Genomic DNA, 24154 nt, shown 5'->3' on the forward strand with positions numbered 1-24154 from the left:
TCCCATTGTGCTGGAGCTTTCTTCACCTTGGTTTTAGCCTTCTGCATAGGAGCAGCAAGATTTTGGCCTGCATGCTAGCTCTACTGACTAAACCTCTACCCTCTAACCACTGGCATCCCATATGGGCTCTGGTTCATGTCCCAGCTGTTCCACTTCCCAAAGAAAGTAGTAGAGGATGGCTGAAAGCCTTGGGACCCTGCACCCACGTAGGAGACCTGGAAAAGGCTCCTGGCTCGCAGCTTCACATAGGATCATCTCTGTTGTTGCAGCCATTTCAGAATGAACCAGAGAATGGAAATTTTCTCTGTTTGTCTCTCCTTCTCTTTATATATATCTGCCTTTCCAATAGAAATCAGTAAAAGGGAAGAACAGCAAGGACTGCAGCAGCCCTTCAAAGAACCTCCGTTCCATTGTCTTGTTCATCATGACTGACTTTGCCCTTCTCTTTCTGACAAGAAAGGGAAGCACATGTCTGTGATAAGAATAGTAATTCTTTGCCCATTATCACTGCTGTAGTTGAAGTACATATTTTCCACATAATTACACTAATTTAATTATCTTTTTATGATTAATTTATTTTTATTTGAAAGGTAGATTTAAAGAGAGGAAAGGCAAAGCGGTTCACTCCCCAGAGTGCCACAGCAGGTGGAGCTGAGCTGGTCAGAAGCCAGGAGTTTCTTCTGGGTCTCCCACTTGGGTGTAGGGGTCCAGGGACTTGAGCCATCCTCTGCTGCTTTCCCAGAGAAGTAGCTGGGAGCTGGATTGGAAGTGGAGTAACTAGGACTTGAACCAGCATTCATGTGGGATGCCAGTGCTGCAGGCAGTCTTAATCTGGTACACCACAGTACCAGGTTCAGGTTGCACCTGATCACATCATGCATAAGGAGAAACCAGTTTTTGTTTTTGTTTTGTTTTTTTTCCTAAATAATAGACTACTGCAAATTAGCATAGTTTGCAAACATTTCTCATCATTTACTTCATAAACAGTGGATACACTTACATGCTATTAATGAAAAGATTCTTTTTCTTTTCACCTAGAATTGTGCTTGACTTCAAACATCAAAAGTCAGACAGTTCCATCTTACGACCAGCATCATTTCGGATTCTGGTACAGCATCGCACACCCTTCTGTGATCTGTGTAAGTGTTTTGTGTGAAATATTTTCTCCCTGGAGTAGCTGAGTTTCATTAGGGCCAGTGCTCACTGCTTAGCTGACTGCTCTGTGTGCCTGAGGGTAATGTTCAAACAGAGGAATTAGAGCGACAGCACAGGAAGCTACACAGGCCAGGGGTGACTCTGGATTGTCTGTACCGGAAAAGGTGTCAGATGTTCCCTGGGGGAGCTCCAAAGAAACAAAACTAAACTGATGCCCAGTACCTTCCCCGAAAGTCTGCTTAATTTGATCTGGGATAACTTCCGGCCACAGATATGTCTTAAAAGTTCCCTCAATGATTTTAATATCCAACAAGGGCTGAAACTGCTCTGATTTCTTTTTCTAAATATAAACATATGTGTTTAGTTACAGATATGAATAGATGCATTTATAAGTCTTTTTTTAAGACTTAAAAGAAGTGTATGGGCTCGGCACAGTAGCCTAGAGGCTAAGGTCTTTGCCTCGTGTGTGCCAGGATCCCACATGGGTGCCAGTTCTAAAACCGGGAGCCCCGCTTCCCATCCAGCTCCCTGCTTGTGTCCTGGGAGGGCAGTTGAGGACAACTCAGGACCTTGGGACTCCGCACCCGAGTGGGAGACCTAGAAGAAGCTTCTGGCTCCTGGCTTCGGATTGGTGCAGCTCTGGCTGTTGTGGCCACTCGGGGAGTGAATCATCGTAAGGAGGATTTTTCTCTCTGCCTCTCCTCCTCTGTATACCTGACTTTCCAATAAAAATAATAAAAAAAAAAAATCTTTAAAAACATAAACTTAAAAGAAGCGTATGGTAAATAGGGAAGTAGACTCTTAAAAATTGTAAGTGTTGCTTTGTTCATTTTGAAATGTTCTTGTTTTTGTTGGCAGACTGATGATAAGGGTGTTTTTGCAACACACCTTTCTCAAGAGTATCGGCTGGCAGCTGAAACATTTAATCTGACCCAATCTCAGGTGTGGAATTTATCGTATGAATCCATCAACTACATCTTTGCTTCTGCCGGCACCAGATCTGAACTGAGGAAGAAATGGAATCATTTGAAGCCCAAAGTGTTACAGTTTTAAGCTAGAATGAAGTCGACTATCGGTGGGTTAGTGCTGGAACCAGTCTTCTTACCATATCCAACTTAGTAAGCCTCTGCCTTCAGGAAGCACAGCAGCCGAGTACCACGTGTTCCATTACCTCCCCATGGCCAGGGCCTAGCTTACTTGCCTGCTACTTACCTGGAAAGACTTAAGGGTTGTTGTTAACTAACCTAACTATCCCACTATTGATTTGTTTCACGTAGCAGTCGCTTCCCAATAGTTATCATACAATTTCCAAGAAAAATTGAAGTAATTTCTCATCTGGAAATTTTTTGAAATGGCAGCATAAGGTAAGGGAGCACGGGAAAACAATTACCACTGAGACCCAGAGCCTGCTAGCTTGTGGCAATATCCATGCATTTGGTTGTGCAAAAGACTTGTGAAAGACTCCTTTCACTTTCACTCTATCACTTCAGTTCTGTTTTTTATTTTTTCTTTTTCTGAGAGCTGCCAAGATTTTCACTGTATTACTCACTTTGTTTTCATTTGCAAAGATCTGTAGTGGTGGCAAAGCTGGAGTCACCGGGGCTCTGTGAATGTGCAGACTCAACTAAGATCAGTTCTGACTGGTAAGAAAAATAATGTGTTAGATATCAGAGTATGTCTCGGTTATCTTGCTCCCTGTAACGTATTTCCTTGGTTTCTGAGGAAGTTGTGGCTGATACTAATTTCATTTGCAAACAGTTTCTGAAAAGCATTTTTACTCTTTGGGAGCAAGAGAAAGGGAAGCTCTTAGGCCTTTGAAGTATTTAGATGTATTTTTGTAACCTGCATAATATTGTTATTCTCTGCTCCCATCTACTCATTCAGAACTCACAAAGCTAAAAAACTATGTTTTATCTATAACGTGTGATATTTTTGCAGCCACCTAAAATGCTGTAGAACAAAATTTATGATGGGAAAATGTTCATAAGGTATTTGGTGAAAAAAAATTGTTATAAGCAAGTTTTTAAAATACTTATTTTTATTGAAAAGGCAAACCAGATTTTACAGAGACAAGGAGAGACAGAAAGATCTTCCATCCACTGGTTCACTCCCCAGATGGCCGAAATGACCAGAGGTGAACCAATCCAAAGCCAGGAGCCAGGAGCTTCTTCTGAGTCTCCCAAGGCTTTGGGCTGTCCTCCACTGCTTTTCTAGGCCATAAGTAGGGAGCTGGATGGGAAATGGAGCAGCCAGGACATGAACTGGTGCCCATATGGAATCCCAGTGCATGCAAGACAAGGATTTACCCACTAAGCCATTGTACCAGGCTCAATATAAAACAATTTTATACTTTACTTTTTAATATATGTACAAAAGCTAGTGGGATAAGTATTCTAAGGTATTAGTTTTATTATGATATTCTTTTAACAGTATTCAAGTCATGAGAATCATGCTAGTTTTTAAAAGATTTGTTTGTTTACTCGAAAGACATAGTTATAGAGAGAGAGGAGGGAGAAGCAGAAATCTTTTGTCTACAAGTTTACACCCCACATGGTTACAACAGCCAGAGATAGGCCAGACAGGAGCCAGGATCTTCTCCCTAGTCTCTTGGGTAGGTGCAGGGGCCCAAGCCATCCTCTACCACTTTCTCAGGGAAAACAGGAAACTGGATTAGAAATGGAGCAGCTGGGATTTGAAATGCACCCATACGGCACCACAGGCAGCGGCTCTACCTGCAACACCTCAGCACTAGCTCAGTCATGCCAGCTTCAAGTGGGAATGGAGAGTGAGGAGGTCATAGGTTTTCCTGTTTGAGGTTCCATAATTCAAACTTGTGGGTTGACCAGTAAGACTATTCATGAAGCTACACACACACAGACACACATACATACATACATATGCATATATATATATATATAATATATATATATATAAAGATTTTCCTTTATTTGAAAGAGAAGAACAGAAATCTTCCATCTGCTGGTTCATTCCTTGAATGGCCACAGGAGCGCTGGCCAGGGCAAGCCAAAGCTGAGTCAGGAACTCCATCTGGATCTCTCCACTAGGAAGCAAGGACTCAAGTCCTTGAGCTGTCATCAGCTTCTCTCCTGAACATTAGCAGGAAGCTGAATCAGAAGCGGTGGAACTGGGACTTCAGTTAGCACTCTGACTTGGGGTGCAGGAATCCCAAGTGATGGCTAAACTTACTGAACCAACATGCATGCCCTGTAATAACAAATTGAATGGTGAGGGGCCAGTGCTTTGCACAGTGAGTTAAACTGCATCCTGCAGTGCCAGAATTCCACATATGTGCTGGTTGGTGTCTTGGCTGCTCTACTTCAATTCAGCTCCCTGCTTATGGCCTGGGAAAGCAGTCAAGGATGGCCCAAGTCTTTGGGCCCTACTACCAACATGGGAGATGTGACACCTGATTTTGGCTTGGCCCAGACCTGGCTTTTGTGGTCATTTAGTTAACAAGTAAAGGATAGCTGCCCTAAGCAATTCTTTTTGATGCTTAGGTAGAGGTCCTAGCCAATGTAATAAGGTGAAAAAAAAGTAAAAGTAGAAGGAATAGAAAGGAGGAAATACCTTATTTATTTGCAGGTAGCATCATTATTTACTTAGAAAATCCAAAGAGATCTACAAATAACTATAAGAACTAAAAAGTGAAGTAGCAAGGTTACAGTAAAATCTGTATTCAAAAATCAATTGAAGAAAAAGGTGATACACTAAGCTAGAAAAATCAAGTGTGAAATACCTTACTGCATCAGAAAATGTGGGAGTACAAAAAATGTAAGAGCCAATTTGAAGAGACTCCCACAGCACTCTGAGGGCAATTTTAACATTAAAATATAACACTTTTTTTTCTTAATGTTTATTTGAAAGGGATACAGAGAGACATCTTTCAGCTGATGGTTCACTTCCCAGATGGCTGCAATGGCCAGGCCGAAGCCAGGGGCCAGAAGCTTCATACATCTCCCCATGTGTGGTAGGGACTTAAGCACCTGGGCCTTCTGCTGCTTTCCCAGGCTATTTGCAGGGAGCTTGATTGGAAGCAGAGTGTCCACTGAACAAACTCGTACCCAAATGGAATGCTGGCACTCTAGATGGCAGCTTTATGTGCTATACCACAGCTCCAAGATAGTAATCAATTTTTTTAATTCATCAAAAGAAGAAACTGACTTAGTATAATAATAACATATGGAAGCAAGCAGGACAGTTTTTCTTCCAGTAGCCTGTGAGCTAATATACTGTCTTTTCTATCTAATGGTTCTGTATCTGAATTATGCATCTGTGCATTCAATTAACTGTAGACTGAAAATATTCAGAAAAAACATTTGTGCCTGCACTACATCTGTAAAAACTTTCACTTACCCCACTCCTTAGATGATTTGAATTATGTGAAAGGATATACATGGACGTGAGGTATCTGTGGGAGGTTCTGGAAGCATTTCTCCACGAATACTGGGAGATGACTATAGGGAAAGACTGACAGAATAAAACATCTCTCTACTCTTCTGTTGTTCTACCTTTCAAATAAAGAAACAAAACCTTAAAAACATGACACTGGATTGGATATTGAAGATTATAAGGAACATTAGTTGGATAATCTTTTAAAAACCGCATAGAGTATGTTGATAGTATATTAATTTTAAATGTCCAGATGTTGATAATTATTCTATGGTTATTTCAGAGAAAGTGCTGAAGTCTTTTTTTTTCATTTTTCAATACATTAATATATTTCTTTCAATTAGGCTTTCCTTAATTTCTTTTAGCAATGATGTAGCTTTTAATCTACATTTTTATTAATGTAAAAGAAAACAGATTTTTTTATATTCCATAGTACAGTTCCAAGAAGACAATCACACTTCCCTCTGTCCCTTGCTCCCTGCCTTCTGTCCTCATTTTTATGAAATACACAATGTGAAGTGTTTAGGGGCAAAGGGTACTGTGTCTCTGAGTTCCTCTGAGTGACTTTAAGGAAATATATGGATGCAGGTATGAGTAAGTTTATAGAGAAAGAATCAAAAGCAAATGGGTAAAATATAAATAATTTGGTAAAATTATATATACAGGAGTTCTTTGGAACTTTTTCTCTAAGTTTGAAATGCCAAGATAATAAGTTATAAACAAACTATATGGAGATTGAAACAGGCCTTCTGAAACTTTATTTACATGATTCCTTTAGTGATTTGTTTTGAAAAACATTCAGTTCCTACTGATAACACCAGCTTACCCTTGACATACATCCCATTATCTTCTTAGCTGCTTCTCCAGCTCACCTGATCGCCACTGTAGCTGCTGCTTCTGCCATGTTGCTAAAAACATTTTTTCAAAAGGTCTATTGTGGGCCCGGCGGTGTGGCCTAGTGGCTAAAGTCCTCGCCTTGAACGCTCTGGGATCCCATATGGGCGCTGGTTCTAATTCTGGCAGCTCCATTTCCCATCCAGTTCCCTGATTGTGGCCTGGGGAAGCAGTTGAGGACGGCCCAAAGCTTTGGGACCTTGCACCCATGTGGGAGACCTGGAAGAAGTTCCTGGATCCTGGCTTTGGATCGGAGGGAAGATCTTCCTCTCTGTCTCTCCTGCTCTCTGTATATCTGACTTTCCAATAAATAAATAAATCTTTAAAAAAAAAGACTCCTTTAAAAAAAAAAAAAGAAGGTCTATTGTACTTGTTTGAAAGGCAGCAGAGGAAGACAAAGATCTTCCATTCATTGGTTCACTCCCCATATAGCCACAATTAACTGGGGCTAGGCCAAGTCAAAGATAGGAGCTAGGAACTCCAGACAGGTCTCCTGCGCAAGGGTGGTAGGGACACAAATACTTAGGCCATCTTTGACTGTCTTCCCAGGCACATTAGCAGGGAGTTGAATTGAAAATGGAACAGCCGCCCTCGAACCAGCACTCATATGGAATGTCACTGTAACAGGCAGGAGCTTAGTCTACTGCATCAAATGCCAGCCCCGGCCCTGATAAGAACATATTTAGCTTATGGTTTATCATTTGCCTACAAGAGCTCCACATTGGACCCGGTGCTGTGGCCTAGCAGCTAAAGTCCTCACCTTGAACGCACTGGGATCCCAAATGGGCGTCGATTCTAATCCCAGCAGTTCCACTTCCCATCCAGCTCTCTACTTGTGTCCTGGGAAAGCAATCAAGGACAGTCCAAAGCTTTGGGACCCTGCACCCACGTGGGAGACCTGGAGGAGGTTTCTGGCTCCTGGCTTCGGATCGGCATAACGTCGGCCATTGTGGTCACTTGGGGAGTGAATCATCAGACGGAAGATCTTCCTCTCTGTCTCTCCTCCTCTCTGTATATCTGACTTTGTAATAAAAAATAAATAAATCTTAAAAAAAAAAAAAAGAATTCCACATCAAGACCCTCACTAGAACTTGACCCCAATCTCTTAAGTGCTTGCTTCTTTGTTTATCTGTTAAGAACTATCAAATGCCAATTTGGGACGAATAGGGATTTGTGAAGCCCAAGAAATATTCAGGTGTTTGGTGTCCTCCAGCATGGGGTATTGGAATACAGACCTCACCATATAAAATGATATAATATACTTTTATTTCTCTGCTGTGTTTAGGGAACACATCAATTGGATTTTGAGTTTGAGGGGTAGAACTTTAAAACTTTATGGAAAGTTTAAAAATGGTATTTTATCCTTTTGTAGGTTGAAGTGAATCCCTGAGGATGCAGATTTCTTTTCTCTATTTTATTGTTATTTCCAATGTTCCTACCTACTTCTATATTTTGACTGTTGTGATGCTGCATTGGCCAGACCCTTCCTGAGCTCTAACATATTTTGGGTTTCTACTTACAGTCTACACTTTCAGTTGTCCCAAAGTTTTATTTCTTTTTTTTTTTTCTAAAAAAATTTATTTTTATTGGAAAGTCGGATATACAGAGAGGAGGAGAGACAGGAAGATCTTCTATCTGTTCACTCCCCAAATAGCCATTATGACCAGAGCTGAGCTGAGTTAAAGCCAGGAGCCCTGAGCCTCTTCCAGATTTCCCAAGCAGGTGCAGGGTCCCAAGGCTTTGGGCCGTCTTCGATTGCTTTCCTAGGCCACAAGCAGGGAGCTGGATGGGAAACAGGGCTGCCAGGATTAGAACCAACACCCATATGGGATCCTGGCACGTGCAAGGTGAAGACTTCAGCTGCTAGGCTACTGCACTGGGCCCATCTTCCCATAATTCTTAATAAATGTTAGATTTTTTTTCCCTTAGTAGCAGAACCCTAATTGATCTAACACAGTAAGCTATGAATTACAGAATATTCTGTCTCCCTAATGTTGGCATAGATTTCACTCTAGCCAGAGAATTCTAATTAAATGTGAAACAGCTACTTTGCTTTTCTCCTAAGCCATAGGCATCTGCTGTGTCCATCTTTCTTCTGACCTTCCCATTTGCTCATGGGTCTTTGTCACTCATGAAGGCTAGTCTCCCTAAATTGCTTTCTCCTTTGTGTTAGCCACTCTGTTTGCCAGTAAGTATAGCACCACACCTGTGATGATAGGTTTACCACCTTGTGGTCATTCTGACATTTCTAATTTTGGATAAAATGATTTTTTTCTTCCACTGCATAACTCATATTATACCCTTCCTCAAACTTTGAACTGCTCTAAACTTCAGCCAGCCTTCCTTTGTCTGCTGCCTGTCACCTTCCCATCTTGCTAGTCCTCATCCATCCAGCTCCCAGTTTGGTAACCAGTTTTAGAAAGTTCATCCTGTCCTAGATTACCCAAAAACTTCCCCTGCTGTGTACACTTTGTTTCATTCAGCCTTCCTGAACAAAAGAATCTCTCTCAATTTCATTAAAGCAAAGTCTAATGCATTGTACCTTCACATTTATAAGCACAGAGGTACTACTTAGCTTCTAATTTCTTTAAAACTGTCACAGATATACATGTGTGTGTCCATTGTTTTAGACTGATGAGGACGGATTCTAATGTGTTGTACAGGACTTGTCATTATTACTGTGGGTATATGGACCAGTCAGTACTATCTGAGTATAAAGACTGGGTAATTACACCTGTTTGAAAAGTTGCTTTTAATTGTACACAGTTGTGTGTGTGTGTGTAACTGGCAGTTCCCCTGACCAAAGATCTGCCTTCCCTGCCATTAAACAGTTGTTGGCATGAAACAGACTGCTTTCTCAGTACATGGGAATGTGGCAGTGGCTTCTGCTCACCGCATGTTGGTTTAGTACTGATGGAGTGTGTAATAATATACTAGGTGTTGGACTGTGTGGATTTAGATGATTCCCTGTTAACAATTGTAACTACTTTCTCCATCACAGCTAGCTAGCTTCCTCTTTGGGCTTCTGGACCACAAGGGGCAGATTAAACTCAGTTGATGGGATTCAAGGAAGATCAAAGTAGATGCGCTAAATGTATTAGTATCCTATTCCAGTCCTTCTAGGACTTTGAAGAAATGCAGCAATCTAGGGTTCACATTTTAATATTTATACAAAATTCATATTGTTTTACTTGGCTCTTGATGAGAAGAGGATAGAACTAAGAGAAACACTAAATTCTCCTTTAAGGTAAATGAAGAGTACACCTGACAGATATGTCATTGTGAGCCCAGGCTTTTCCACTGCTATGTAAAGGAAAGCTGGACCCACCCAATGAAGACAGTCTCATAGCTTTTCCCTGAAATGCTGCCGAAATGGGCTTTAACATTTCAACTGCAGTTGAAGGACAGGATGTGTAAAAGATGCATGTATCAAATCTGTAGGCTCTACCATGGTATCCTACCTATTAAAGAAACAGCACAGGTGCTGACAGGGAAGACATGTTAGCCATCTTTTCAAACATTGCAGGGACTGAAATATTATTTTGATTCTTAAAATGGAAGCCTTGGGAATTTGACAAACATAAGGAATAGTGGCATAAATCCTAGAGAATATCTGCTAAGCTAGTTGGACAAAGAATAGGAGGTGGATTTCACTATTGGAAGACTTCCCAAACAATGTAGTTTCTGAGAGTTTTGTACCTATTTGCATTCTAAGGGGCTTACTTGGGTGCTGACTGTGTCAGAAGCTTTTCTCCGTGTGTGGATTTCTCGGTGCTTGTTAAGGGCAGAGCTTTTACTAAAACACTTGCCACAGTCATGACACCCATAGGGTTTCTCTCCTGTGTCCTGTGATGCGCACGTAAGTCAGAACTCTTACTGAAACTCCACAGTCAGAACACACATGTGGCCTCTCTCCAGTATGTATCCTCCGATGTGCACTAAAAGGAGAACTGTTGTTGAAGCTTTTTCCACACTCTTCACATTGATAGGGCTTTTCTCCTGTGTGAGTTCTCTGGTGAATTATAAGGCTTGAGCTCTGATTGAAGCGTTTTCCATACTCACCACACTGATAAGGTTTCTCTCCCGTGTGGATTCTCCTATGGGTGATGCAGTTTGAAATGTCATGAAAACTTTTCCCACAGTCAAGGCACTTATAAGGTTTCTCTCCCGTGTGGATTCTCCTATGGGTGATGCAGTTTGAAATGTCATGAAAACTTCCCACAGTCAAGGCACTTATAAGGTTTCTCTCCCGTGTGGATTCTCCGATGTCTAATGAGGCGTGCACTCCGACTGAAGGCTTCCCCACACTCGGCACATTTATATGGATTTTCTACCTGGTGGGATATCTGGTGCATGAGATGGGAGTTTGGGCTAAAGCTTTTGCCATATCTGATATATTTAGAGGGTCTCTCTCCCAAGCAAAGCTTCTGATGACTTAGGACTTTACCCAGACTCTTCTCTGGAAGTGCTAGCTTTCCTCTTTTCTCCCTTGGGGTCTTTCTGCACTATCTTTCTGGTCTGTGTTCACTTTTACTACATTTATGTTGATTAGGATGGTGGGCAATCTTCCTTTCAGACCTTGCAAGTAATGTCCTATGCAGTTGTACTTCCTCAGGTATGTCCCATTTTACATTCTCTTCATTCTCAAATCCAGCCTGAAAACCTGATGTAAGGACAGAATTTTAAAAAATTAACCATTTCTTTTACATTCCAGGGCAAAGCAAATCTGGGAGAAACAAATGATGCATCAAATGACTAAAGATAAAAATCAGGGAGGTCTGATCCCAAATAAACATTATTATTAAGATTCCCAGTACTTTACTTCTCTATTTGGTTACCTACTACATGCTCTCATCTAGCTAGGGGGTTAATTAATAAGGTTTTAACTCTCCCTAGATCCTTATTACCTTCAGAAAATCCTCTCAGGAGAGAACAAGGAAAGCTGATTGGATCTTAGGGAAGACTATCACCATGTTTATCCAGGACAGATACTATCTTAGGATATATTTTTGCCACATCTTAGGCCTAGCCTGGCCTCCTTGTCCATATTCTTTGATAGTGAAACTAAAGTGATTAGAAGGAAATGCCTAGATCAACTTTTGGAGAAACAGATCAACTTTTGGAGTTGAAACATGTTTCAAGTGTTCTGTTACATCAACCTTATAATAGTCTAAGAACAAAATGCCTGGCTTCTTGAGCTCAGGCTGTGCGCATTTGCACTTCCAGATGTTTCAGGTAAACTGTGGATCCCAATTCTGTGGCCCAAATCTAGGAGCAAAAGAATGTTGGATGTCAGCCTACACACGTACCTTGTAAAGCTGTAATCCTATCCAGAAGCTTGTCTGATGAGATGCTTCATGCAACAGATCCACAAGAGTAAATGCAATCCCAGAACCTTATATATTTAAATATATTTGTTGTGAGGAAATAGTTAGCATTCCCAAAGCCATTTTTCGTATAACAAGTTAATATAGATGATGCCCCATACAACACCTTAAAGAATGTTGCTCTTTAAAAAGAAAAAAAAAAATGCTACTCTGAAGAACAGATGGAAATGCCACTTGGGAAATGTCAGTTTTGGGATTCCCTGATAGCAAAAGCGGCTGGAAATTTCACAGCTCAAACATAGATGACAAGTTTACAAAGTCTCCCAACTACTTCTGATGCCATAGAGTGAGCAGGCAAATCGCATAAAAAAATTATATCCTCTCTTACTAAGCTGCTTTAGTAGACAAGAAATGTGAGGAGAAGATGAAATGGACAGGAAAAAATCTATAAAAGCTAGTATAGAGGTCAGTTCTCAATATGATCTTCCTTATAAATCCTGTGGCCTCCCCTTTATTGTGTATAACAAAAGAAGTTTAAGTCTTACCACTGGGGCTTTGGGATAAGACAGGAGCAGGGGTTATGACAGCCCCCGGGGGGATCTCAGTGTCCTCTTCATCCTCATCAGAATCTTCCTCTGTAGTCTCTTCTGCCTCCTCAGTTTGCTTCTCAGCTTCAGCCTCTCTGGTTCCCTGGCCATCACTGAGTGGGGCAGCAACCTGAGCACTCACCAAAGCATCCATCTCTTCAAAGAAGGGACAAGACTCTGGTGCCTGTACATTCTTGACTTTCTGGTAGCTAGTTTGGAGGCTTTTAAACTGTGCAACACTGCTCTGGGGTCCTAAGGAAGCCATATTCCCATAACCTCTCCGCTACTGCGCCATACAATTGGCTGTTGCGGTGACAGTTCTGCAGGGCTTTGTAAAACTGAGTCTCATTAAGAATTGCAAGGTAAGTTTTGGTCTCTTCATAACCCCAGTGTACACCTGTCACCAGAAGAGAAATTTCAGCACCATTTAATTCAGAGCTTTTAACCTCGTCTCCTTATTCCTACCATCTGCATCATGAAAAAAAAAAAAATCACTAAGCTTGGGCTCCTACGTAAAAAGAAAGAAAGTAAAAATACTTCATGTTTCCAAATTGATAAACTCATTATAGAATGTTTTTCTTCTCTATTCGCTTTAGAATTATTATTCATGAATTTTGTTTAGCCATAAAAAGCAGGAGTCCTTTCATCAGATAAGCATTGTATGCACTGAAGAAGAGTCCAGACTGCATTTCTCCATCCTTCTAATAGCTTTTCTGGAATTCTGATTCTAATTAGAAAATCATTGTTCAGGAGAAGACCATAATAATCACTACTGATCACATCATCTCTAATCTCTGAACGTTTCCTACCAGTCCTGTTTCCTAAGGCCCATTATGACTCTTATCCACTTGCACAATCTGAACTAGGCTTAGCAATAATAGCAAAGATATCATGCAAGTATGCAAGATAAGGAATTATAATCATGCACCGTGTAAGGGTGAAGGACTGGCAGGAGCCAAGATCAGAAAAGAAACAGGAGTAAACAGTATTACTGGGCCTGGAAGCATGCTACCGTGGCAGCAGATCCCACTGTCAGGCAGTACTTGCAGGAAGTGAACATCAGGCGAGGTACTCAAAGTAGAGGGAAGAGAATTTCAAAGAATCTTCCACCTGAGAGCAAGCTGGAGGTTCTAGTCTTTCCATTACTCTCTACTTACTGTGAGAACAGGAAAAATCAGAAGGCAGACAGATGAACAAATAATGAAAACAGCATTTAACACTTGGGCTACATTTATTCATTCTTTCTTGAAGAAATAAGAGAAAGGACAAAAGTATAGAGGACAAGAAGGCTAGAACAGAATTAAACTAACATTACACACATAAAACATTAAGGACAAGACCACTGTTGACAATGAGATTACAGTTTTAAAGAGCCAGTGTTGCTAGCTCCATTTTACAACTGAGGAAATGAATACTTAGAATGGTTAGCTAACCATCTGCAGTCACCTCACTGATGAGTGGTAGATTAGAATCTAAGCCTTCTTAAAAAAAAAAAATCTAAGCCTTCTAAATCATATTTCACTGCTCTTCCATAACAACAGAGTTGTATAAAATATATCAACAGCAGTGAGCAGTACTTGAAAAATAATTCCACATGCAAAAATATTCCAACACAGAGTGTCATTGGAGAACTTCTCAGTCCTGTGAAGATGCCAGGGTACGGTGCACAAATCAAAGGATTCGTATAAAAGGTTGTCCAGCTTTGGACAGTTCTTCACTGTGCTATTCTAAGTAGAAATAAGCAGAATAAACTGACTTCGAGATTTGGGAAGGTAAAAGGAAGACAGGTAAAAAGTGCTGATCTTACCGCATAAGATGTTTTATAAATACTTGTTCTCCTTAAAGATAAGATAGGGCTTGAGTTTTTCTTAGGGGACAATGATTTTATAATCAGGAAAAAATGTAATAAAGAGGAGGGAATCAAACTCCTTTTCAGGGGTCTCCTGAATTTTCTGAGTGTATTTCTTTCAAAAGGCTAAATTTATTCTCTGCTATTATCCTACTAGTTTTCTTCAAGACGAAGCACAGAAATGCCTCTTTGTTCCCTATGGAAGCAGCAAAGCTGGCAGGTGACAAATCCACATCTAGTCTCATACTTCCCAAGTCTAATCTCAAAACCCCAGAAAGCGTCTTACCACTTGGGATATGCAACAGGACAGGTGTGGTTGTGTTGTCAGGGTCCTGAGCTGTAGCCTTGAAATCCACTTTCTCACTGTCAGTCTCCTCAGCCACGGCCTCTTCTGCTCCCTCCTCAGGCTGGGGATCCTTTCAGTATCACTACCCATCTGGTCAGAATGAAAGACTGACCCTTCCAGGCTGCTACTGGGTAGGGCAGTGACCTGGCCACTCATCAGGGCCTCCATCTCTTCAAAGAAGGGGCAGGTCTCAGATGGGTGGCCACTCTTGACTTTTCGATAGCTCTTCTGAAGACCTTTAAACTTGGTCCGGCACTGTTCCAGGATTTGAAGGAAGCCATGCTCTCGGAGCCACTCAGCCACAGCCCCATACACTTGGCTGTTTCGATGACAGTTTCGGAGAGCTTCATAAAACTCAGTCTGGCTGAGAATGGCAAGGAAAGTTCTGGTCTCCTCATAACCCCAATGCACGCCTATGACCTTCTCATCCTCAAAACTCCTGTGATCCTGTCCCACCCAGCTTTTTCTCTCTCCCTTTGGGTGTTAAGAAATCAACATGCACTCTTCTGTTTCCTGCGTGGCTGTCTCTTGGGAGCTCTTGCTCTTTGGAGCCCAGTGAATCTGGGGTCCATGCTTGTGCCTGCTCCGAAATGGGAATCCTGCTTGCAGGGAAGCAGAGAAAGGGTGTCGTGGTTTGGACTAACCATAAAAGACTTCTGAATTCAGTCCCACCTTTTTAATCCAAGTTATTTTAAATGTTCCCAGAAAGTTCAGTAGGTGGAAGAAAGTGAAAAATACAGGAAACCTAAAAGATGGACAACATTATATTTTACAAAGTAGGTTGCTGAGAGGAAAAGGTTTGTGTTTTCAGAGCAGATAATTCTACCCCAAGTTACTCTAGTCCTCCTGTCACTTGTCTGGTGTCTCAGCAATGGCGGGAACATACCCTTCACTCCATCCACAGAATTTAAGTGGCGACTTGAAGGAGGAAGGGAAGGGGAGACTGTGTTCAGTTTATGTTTCCTGCACTTAGTCATTGCATTCTGAAGATGTTTCCCTTAGTAAGTCCTTCCTCTTCGTTCGCACTGCCCCTGCCCGAGGCCAGGCTCCTCATCTTCTCATACCTGGGTGACTGCAGTACTCCAAGCTGTCCTAACTGCAGGCTTACTCTTGCTCAGCCCACGCGCTGTCCTGCTGAGCCTTGACCTTAGTTTCTAGCGTACACTCTCCATTCCTGTTAAGACTTTTCTCTCCAGAACAGTGCATACTTATTCACCACTTTAAGTATTTTCTTGAACTCTGTTCTCCTAGCCAAATTCAAAAAGCTGTTTGTTAGTGCCTCTAAGACGCCTTCCTGCAGCCTTCCGTCTCTTTCATTCTGCCAGACTCTTCACTATTCAAGGAGCAGGTTATCGACACCTTCAATACAGTTCATTACATTCTTATAATTTGCTGCTGTGTTTTCAGTCTGAGCAAGCTGTTTGAGGAAAGGTACCTTCTCTTGTTGCAGTTTCCTTCCAGGAGCTGAGACATGACAGTTGTCCAGAAACAATCATCTCACAAGTCTGTGGGTGAGGCTGACAGAGTTCGTCAGGATGACTAAACACAGCCCGTCACCAAGCTGGTGGGGAAGGCTCTCCTCTTAAGATGATAAGACCGGAATCCAAAACAACCTCAACATGTTTGAAATGATCAAAGAAAAACAAGCATAGAGAGTGGAATTCAACAGAAAATGGAGAAGAAAGTTCTATATAATCGAGAACAAGTGACTAAGTAAAAAAAGCAAAGCATCTGAGAAAGCTAAAAGTCCTGAGAGTTACTAGGTGAAAAAATTTATATAATTCTTTTTTTTTTTTAAAGATTTATTTTTATTATTTTTTCATTGGAAAGGCGGATATACAGAGAGGAGAGACAGAGAGGAAGATCTTCCGTCCGATGATTCACTCCCCAAGTGAGCGCAACGGGCCGATACTATGCCGATCCAAAGCCAGGAGCCTCTTGCGGGTCTCCCATGTGGGTGCAGGGTCCCAAAGCTTTGGGCCGTCCTCGACTGCTTTCCCAGGCCACAGGCAGGGAGCTGGAAGGGAAGCGGGGCTGCTGGGATTAGAACCAGCGCCCATATGGGATCCCGGGCGTGCAAGGTGAGGACCTTTAACCACTTGCGCCACTGCGTCGGGCCCCAAAAAAATTTATATAATTCTAAACTGTGCTATACTGGAAGAAGATCCCACGATACTCTGAAATAAAATTCTTAGCCTCTAAGAGACATAACTTCACTGGGATTCTACAAATATAATATATAAACTGAGTGTGTGTGTGTACCTATGTATATGATTCACAATCAACCTATCTGGAGAATTCAAAAGTTCCTAAGCAGAGTGACAGAAACTTAAATCTAAAGAATGAAGCTTCTAGGAAGAAACTTAGATATAGTTCAATTTAGAGAAGAAAAAAAACTAAAAGAAAAATGTGCCTTCAAGTATGGAAAATGATTTCTATTTAGAAAATAGTGACCTACTGTCATCAATAGCAGGAAACAAAATAATTCTAGGGTGTAATAAACACTAGGGAACCATTCTCTATCGGAAATAAAGAAGACTAAACTACATGCCTTGAGGTCTCCAGCAAGTACATATTCTGCAGTTCCTGCTCATCCCTGCAGTCCCTCTCCCACTATACCCAACCCGGCTTCCCGACTGACAGCGGCACTCTGTCTTCCCATACACATCTCCTCACCGCTCCTTTGAAAAGGTCTGAGCTTCTCCTTGCAGTTCCTCTGCTCCTGTGGTCCCAGGTCTGGGCTCCTTGCCCTCTCTTTCTTGGGTACACCCCTGGGCTGAGGTTCCACTGACTCCTGCCGAATACTTAATAACTCCCGTGATGATTTCAGGGGTGTCATCTTCACTGAGCGCACATCCTGCCCCTTCACAGAGACTGTCACCTAGAAACAACCCCTTCAGTGTCACTGCAAGATCATCAGGAGGGGCATTCCTGGAGAATATAACCTAATATCCCCAAAGAGATGGTCCTGTAGGGATTTGGCTAGGGTTGTAGGGCGGTGGGGAAGGTTCTGGCCAACAAGGGTCATCTTTTACAATTTGTAGAGCAGCTGGAACTCCCGAGGAAAAGATCAAAATAGTAAATCCAACTACAGCGGCTGAAACATGCCTTGCCTTTTCCACTATAAAATAGGAAATCAGGGAGAACTCATGTCAGGGTAGGCAAAGCTGCACCCAGGGAGCCTCATCCAACACATGCTACCTGAGAAGCTACCAGTTCCAGACCAGAAATAGAAGCACTGTGGGAGTCTGTGCTCCCCTTTAAGCCTGTCTCTGTGTTCCCTCTGCTGCAGTCATTTCCCAATCCCACACTTGTCACTTTGCCCCACTCTCTTCCTCACCGGGAGTCCAGGTCTGCCAGGCATTCTCTCTAAATCCTCCAGAGTCACTGCTTCCTTTCCATTTTCTGGACACTGCTCTTGGACCCAGTTCTGGATCTCCCCAGGTAAGATGGTTAGGAACTGCTCCAGTACCAACAATTCCACGATCTGCTCCTTGGTGCACACTTCTGGCCTCAGCCACCTACAGCAGAATTCCCAGAGCTGGCTGGCCCAGCCACCTCCTGGTAATGGAATCTCCTGAAGCGCAGGTCTCGGAATTAGTGCCATTCCCTCTCAAGGTGGGTTTGGCCATCATGCACCGCAGACAGCAGTGGCCCTCTAGGGCTCACGCCTATCTCCCCATAGCCTTGGAGAATCCCCTGCAGATGAGTCTCTTTGTGAGAGGAGTTTCTCCCTAGAGTAGGGGGGGCACGATCAAAAAGAATTCGGTTGTCTCAAGTCTTGCCAGAGCTGGCTCTTAATTAACTCTGTGAGACAGCACCATCGGCAAGCCAATACCGTCTTTCAAAAAAACAAAACTGCATTTCTGGGCAGCTTCAAGAAACAGCTGATAACAGCCCTGTCTTGCTTCTCCCCCATTTCCCCAAACCCGGTCCCATCTAACTCCCCCAACCGATGTCTCAACAGGAAGTTCACGCTGCAGTAAAGGATCGGAAAGTCCTAAGGTTGCAAAAACAACAAAAAGCCTCTGTCCAGCGGGTCGCAGCTCATCTCCCTTAGACTCCGCCATTACCAACTCCCACCGCCAACACTCAAGTACGGGATATCGAGGTTTTGCGGTCCCTGCCCAGCATTAGAGACCACTCAGGCTAGGGGTCGGGAGCTACTGCTGGGAAACCTTAAGAAGCTGGTGCGGCTCCTGGAGCCGGCGTCGGGTGGCCCAGGGGAAGAGACCCACAGCTGCTGAGGAGCAGGATCCGAGAGGCCGCAGCAGTAGGGCGCCCGAGCTGGGTGCAGGCCGGGGACTGGCGGGTACCGGGGTCCGGCCTCTGTCTTCGCGTCCTGCGGCCCGGTCACTCTGGGAGTCGCCTCGCCATCCCTCCGGAGGCCTCCGATGGGGCTAAGGCGCCCTGAGACACTCTACGGTCTGCATCTGGGAGTCTCCCCCTCGAACCGACTCTCAGGTCACTCGCAGAGCTGACCTCGTCCAGCATCACCCACCCAGGGTCCAACCGCAGGCCAGCCCCTGCCAGCCGCCTAGACCCGCTCCCAGACCGGAAGTCGGAGCGGGCGGCTGGGGGACGCCGAGGGCGCCTGCGCGCGGCCGGGCGGAAAGTCGGAGCGGGCGGCCCTGAGGAGCCGGCCGCGCGGCGCACTTCCGGGAGCCGGCCGCGCGAATCTCCGCTCCTGCCGCAGCCGGGCGGGGAAGCCGCTGCCTGAACGCCTGTGGAAGGGGAAGGCCTCGCCGCCGTGGTCTGCTAGAGGGGTGCCGGAGGAGAGGTGACATCCCGGGACGCCAAGTCCGCCGTGGGCATGATCCACGAGCTGCTCTTGGCTCTGAGCGGGTACCCGGGGTCCATTTTCACCTGGAACAAGCGGAGTGGCCTGCAGGTACAGTGTGGCTGAGGGCGCTTAGGCTCCGGGGACCGGGAGGGATGTCTGAGGGACTTGGGGGGCCGGAGGCTTGTCCCTGAGACGGTGCGAGGAGGACAGCCCCCCTGGGGTCCTAAGGGTGAGGGGGCCTCGGATGGTCAGACCCCCAAGGGTTCTGCGTTGCTGCGGGCTGTGCGGACACGGGATTAAGGAGAAGGGTCTGAGAGCTACAGAGCACCTGGTTTAAAGATAAGGAAAACACTTAGTGCTGTTTATTTTCACGCTAGCATTCTGTTTCTTAGTTTTTGAAGTCTCATACAAATACGCAACGGCCGGTATGATTTTGCTGAATGATAAAAATGGTTTTCGAGAGCGTGTGGGTGGGTTTCCATCGTGACTGCCGGAGAAGCCTGCTCCAGGTGGAGCGCTTTCCTGGGGCCTCCGAAATGAGAAATGTGTGAGGAGCAAGGGCCATGTGATACCTGTTTAGGGAACCTGCGTTCTGCGCTGACCCTAACGACCACCTGTATACATTTTGCAGCTTAATTGAGGCGTGAACCGTTAGCTCGAGCTGTGTGTTGCATACCCTGTCATGATCAGAGCCGAGTTTTGAAAGCAAACCTGTTCCAATCCTAATGTCTGAACTGCTGTCTTCCAAGTTGCTCAGTTCTCTCAGTAACTGAGTAACACAAACGTTGTTAGCTTAAGTTTACAACAAGTCTATTGAAGTTTCCAGCTTTTTATGGCTATTAAGTCCTGGTAGTGGCAAGACAGGTATTTAGCGGGAAGTGTAGGCTGTGCAATAATAGAAAATGTATATGCTAAACTTGTAAAATATAGGAATCAGATGGATTCCTCCTATTGTTTTAAGGTGATTTTGTGATTTAGGCATGTGTTTTTTGTTTGTTTGCTTGTTTTTGGTTGGGGGGGGTTATTGTATAACGGAGTTTGTGTTATTTCTCCAAAGAAATTCTTTTTTTTTTTTTTTTATTATTTTTTTTTTATTATTATTTTTTATTGGAAAGGCGGATATACAGAGAGGAGAGACAGAGAGGAAGATCTTCCGTCCGATGATTCACTCCCCAAGTGAGCGCAACGGGCCGATACTATGCCGATCCGAAGCCAGGAGCCTCTTCCGGGTCTCCCACGCGGGTGCAGGGTCCCAAAGCCTTGGGCCGTCCTCGACTGCTTTCCCGGGCCACAGGCAGGGAGCTGGAAGGGAAGAGGGGCTGCCGGGATTAGAACCGGCGCCCATATGGGATCCCGGGCGTGCAAGGCGAGGACTTAACCACTTGCGCCACCGCGCCGGGCCCCAAAGAAATTCTTAAAAGAATTTTACTGATCCGTGGCTTTGGGGCTTTGAAGACTGAGTTGACATCTCAACTTTTCCCTGGCAGAAATAGCACAGTGCTGAGTGTTGTATGGGAGGAGAATGTTCTTTGTGGGTGCTTGGTGCTCTGAAGTACATAGAGGTGACTGGAAAAATGGGAGTGGGCCCCAAGGAATTCCTCTTCCCTGATCCCCCCCTTTTTAAAAAGTCTCAGGTATTTCCCTGCTTTTTACCCTAACCTTTCAGCCTTAATGTCAGTTCCTCAGAAAAGCTTCCTCAAGTGAAATTTCTAAGTATTCTTGCCTCATGCCATTATTCTCTACCCCGCCGCTTGTTTATCTGCTATAATTCATAACCATTTATTGTTGTTACCTGTTTATAGACTGTTTTCCTACATCCATTATCTATATAAATGTGTAACTTAATATCAGTAACTTTAAGGAATTGTTTGCTGTTCATATTTCCAGTAATGTACCCACACTTTTTTTTTTTAAGATTTATTTGTTGGGCCTGGCGCCGTGGCCTAGCAGCTAAAGTCCTCGCCTTGAATGTGCCGGGATCCCAAATGGGTGCCGGTTCTAATCCCGGCAGCTCCACTTCCCATCCAGCTCCCTGCTTGTGGCCTGGGAAAGCAGTCGAAGACGGCCCAAGCCTTGGAACCCTGCACCCACGTAGGATTTATTTGTTTTTATTGGAAAGTCAGCTTTACAGAGAGGAGGAGATGCAGAGAGAAGTATCTTCCGTCCACTGGTTCACTCCCCATGTGGCCACAACGGCTGGTGCTGTACCCGTCCGAAGCCAGGAGCTTCTTTTGGGTCTCCTGTGCAGGTACAAGGTCCCAAGGGCTTGGGCTGACCTCTACTGCTTTCCTAGTCCAAAAGCAGGGAGCTGGATGGGAAGTGGAGCAGCCAGAACATGAACCAGTGCCCTTATAGGATCCCAGCACATGTAAGGTGAGAACTTTAGCCACTGGGCTACTGCACTGGCCCCATAATTTTTTTTTAATAATTTATTTGTTTGATTTGGAAAGAGGGAGGGTAAGAGACAGATCTTCTGTCTGCTAGCTCACTCCCCAAATGACTGCATCAGCCACAGGTGGGCGTGTCCAGACCTTCTTCCTAGTCTCTCATAGATTGAGGGGTCAAAGGATTTGAGCCGTCCTTCCACTATTTTCCCAATACATTAGCAGATAGCTGCATCAGAAGTGAAACAGGGCCCAACGCTATAGCCTGGTGACTCAAGTTCTCACCTTCCATGTGCCAGGATCCTATATGGGCATTGATTTGTGTCCCAGCTGCTTCACTTCACTTCCAGCTTCCTGCTTATGGCTTGAGAAAGCAGCTGAGGACAGCCCAAGGCATTGGGAACCTGAACCAACCTGGGAGACTGGAAGAAGCTTCTGGCTTCTGATCAGCTCAGCTCTGGCCGTGGCGGCTATTTGGGGAGTGAACTAGCGGTTGGAAGATCTTTTTGTTCTTCTCTTTGTAAATCTGATTTTCCAATGAAAATAAATAAAATATTAAACAATTTTTAAAAAAAAGGTGGAGCAGCAGGTACTATACCCAGTGATGCAGTGGAAGACTAGCTAACTATGCACCAATTTTTTAAATTTCTAAAACTGCCAACAAGAGTTCTTGTTGGCAAAGCAATATTTTTTTTTTAGATTTATTTATTATTGCAAAATCAGATATATAGAGAGGAGGAGAGACAGAGAGGAAGATCGTCCGTCCGATGATCCACCCAAGTGACTGCAACATCCGGTGCTATGCTGATCCAAAGCCAGGAGCCAGGAACTTCCTCCCGGTCTCCCACGTGGGTGCAGGGTCCCAAGGCTTTGGGCTGTCCTCGACTGCCTTCCCAGGCCACAAGTAGGGAGCTGGATGGGAAGCAGAGCTGCCAGGATTAGAACTGGCGCCCATATGGGATCCCGGAACATTCAAGGCCAAGGACCTTAGCCTCTAGGCCACGGTGTCAGGGCCGGCAGAGCAATCTTAATGATAAAAGTTGCTACAGGGTCAGCTTTGTGGCATAGTGGGTAAATATATCACCTGTAACGTTGGCCTCCTATAGGGGCTCCAGTTCATATCCCAGCTGTTACACTTTCTATCTACTACCTGCTATTGTACCTGGGAAAGCAATAGAAGGTGCTTTGGCCCCACTGTCCACATGGGAACCTGGGGAAAAAACCCTGGCTTCAGCCTGTCTTGACCACAGCTGTTAGATATATCTAGAGAATGAACAAGCAGATGGGAGACTTTTGTGTCTTTCCCTCTCTCTCACTTTGAATTTCACATAAATAAAAATCTTGTAAAGATTTATTTATGTGAAAGGCATACTTTGAGAGAAGGAAAAACAGGAATAGAGATCTTCCATCTGTTGGTTCATTCCCCAAAATGGCTTAGCTGATTAGAAGACAGGAGCCGGAAGGTTCTTTCTGCATATGAAATCGGCATTTGAGAAGGGGATCTGTAATCCTATAATTGCAGCAGCACAATCTACAATAGCAAAAACAGAAACAATCCAGGTGTGCTTCCAAGAAGAGTGGTTAAAGAAACTGGTACATGTGCTCCATGGAATATTATTCAGCTATTAAGAAGAATGAATTATTGCCATTTACAACTAGGTGGTCCCAACTAGAGAACATTATGCTCAGTGAAATGAGTTAATCTCAAAAGGACAAACACCATATGTTCTCTCTAATGTAAGGAAACCATCATGGAAAGTGTAACTTGAACAACCTAATCCATACTGTTTTTTTTGTTTGTTTGCTTGCTTGTTGTTTTAAAGATTTATTTATTTATTGGATAGTCAGATATACGGAGAGGAAGAGAGACAGAGAGGAAGGTCTTCCGTCAGATGATTCACTCAAAGTGAGCGCAACAGCCAGTGCTATGTGGATCCGAAGCCAGAATCCAGGAACTTCTTCCAGGTCTCCCACACGGGTGCAGGGTCCCAAGGCTTTGTGCCATCCTCGACTGCTTTCCCAGGCCACAAGCAGGGAGCTGGATGGGAAGTGGAGCTGCCGGGATTAGAACCATCGCCCATATGGGATCCTTGGGTGTTTAAGGCGAGGACTTTAGCCACTAGGCCACGTCGCTGGGTACTGTTTTGTTTTATTTTTGCTACATCCCGTATGTTTTGATGTTTTTAATTTGTTTGATTTATTCCAAATACTTTCTTTTGTCGAATTCATTGCTGGCTCATGGATTACACGGTAGCATCATTTTTCCTAAGAGACTTTTGTGTTTCCTTTTTGTCACCCATGTGTTGGTCACTCAGTGATGCCTTTTTTCATGGTGCTGTAATTTGCTGCTGCTGCTGCTGTTCTAATTCATACCAGTTGTTGACCTTGTTTCATGGCTTCTCGCTTAGTGATAAAGAAC

General features: G+C 43.9%; 3 protein-coding genes across 5 annotated transcripts in view; 2 read left to right on the plus strand and 1 right to left on the minus strand.

The window, feature by feature from the left end:
- Positions 1 to 3119, plus strand: part of ADAL (adenosine deaminase like) — a 26275-nt gene extending 23156 nt beyond the window's left edge. For 2 of the 3 annotated variants that reach the window (XM_040969759.1, XM_040969760.1), the window contains exons 10-11: positions 1039 to 1139; positions 2014 to 3119. In XM_040969759.1, the coding sequence (XP_040825693.1) occupies positions 1039 to 1139; positions 2014 to 2208 (296 nt within the window). In that variant the 3' untranslated portion in view covers positions 2209 to 3119. Of the gene's footprint in view, positions 1 to 349; positions 478 to 1038; positions 1140 to 2013 lie in introns of those variants that run through there. The other variant, XM_040969761.1, reaches the window with a different exon arrangement.
- Positions 3120 to 10178: 7059 nt separating this feature from the next.
- ZSCAN29 (zinc finger and SCAN domain containing 29) lies at positions 10179 to 19103 on the minus strand. Its single transcript, XM_040969756.1, is given in 15 exon segments — positions 10179 to 10211; positions 10213 to 10304; positions 10307 to 10342; positions 10345 to 10623; positions 10682 to 11122; positions 12332 to 12603; positions 12605 to 12770; positions 14509 to 14640; positions 14643 to 15048; positions 15050 to 15167; positions 15488 to 15511; positions 17235 to 17449; positions 17909 to 18114; positions 18117 to 18155; positions 18158 to 19103. Coding segments are annotated over 15 exon segments (2505 nt in total). The 5' UTR covers positions 18204 to 19103.
- Positions 19104 to 19214: 111 nt separating this feature from the next.
- TUBGCP4 (tubulin gamma complex associated protein 4) overlaps positions 19215 to 24154 on the plus strand; it is a 33728-nt gene continuing 28788 nt past the window's right edge. The window contains exon 1 of the mRNA XM_040969758.1: positions 19215 to 19459. Within this exon, the coding sequence (XP_040825692.1) occupies positions 19382 to 19459 (78 nt within the window). The 5' untranslated portion in view covers positions 19215 to 19381. The remainder of the gene's footprint in view (positions 19460 to 24154) is intronic.

Source organism: Ochotona curzoniae, unplaced genomic scaffold (assembly GCF_017591425.1).
Source record: "Ochotona curzoniae isolate NIBS_2020 unplaced genomic scaffold, NIBS_Ocur_1.0 scaffold_4701, whole genome shotgun sequence".
Lineage (NCBI taxonomy): Eukaryota > Metazoa > Chordata > Mammalia > Lagomorpha > Ochotonidae > Ochotona > Ochotona curzoniae.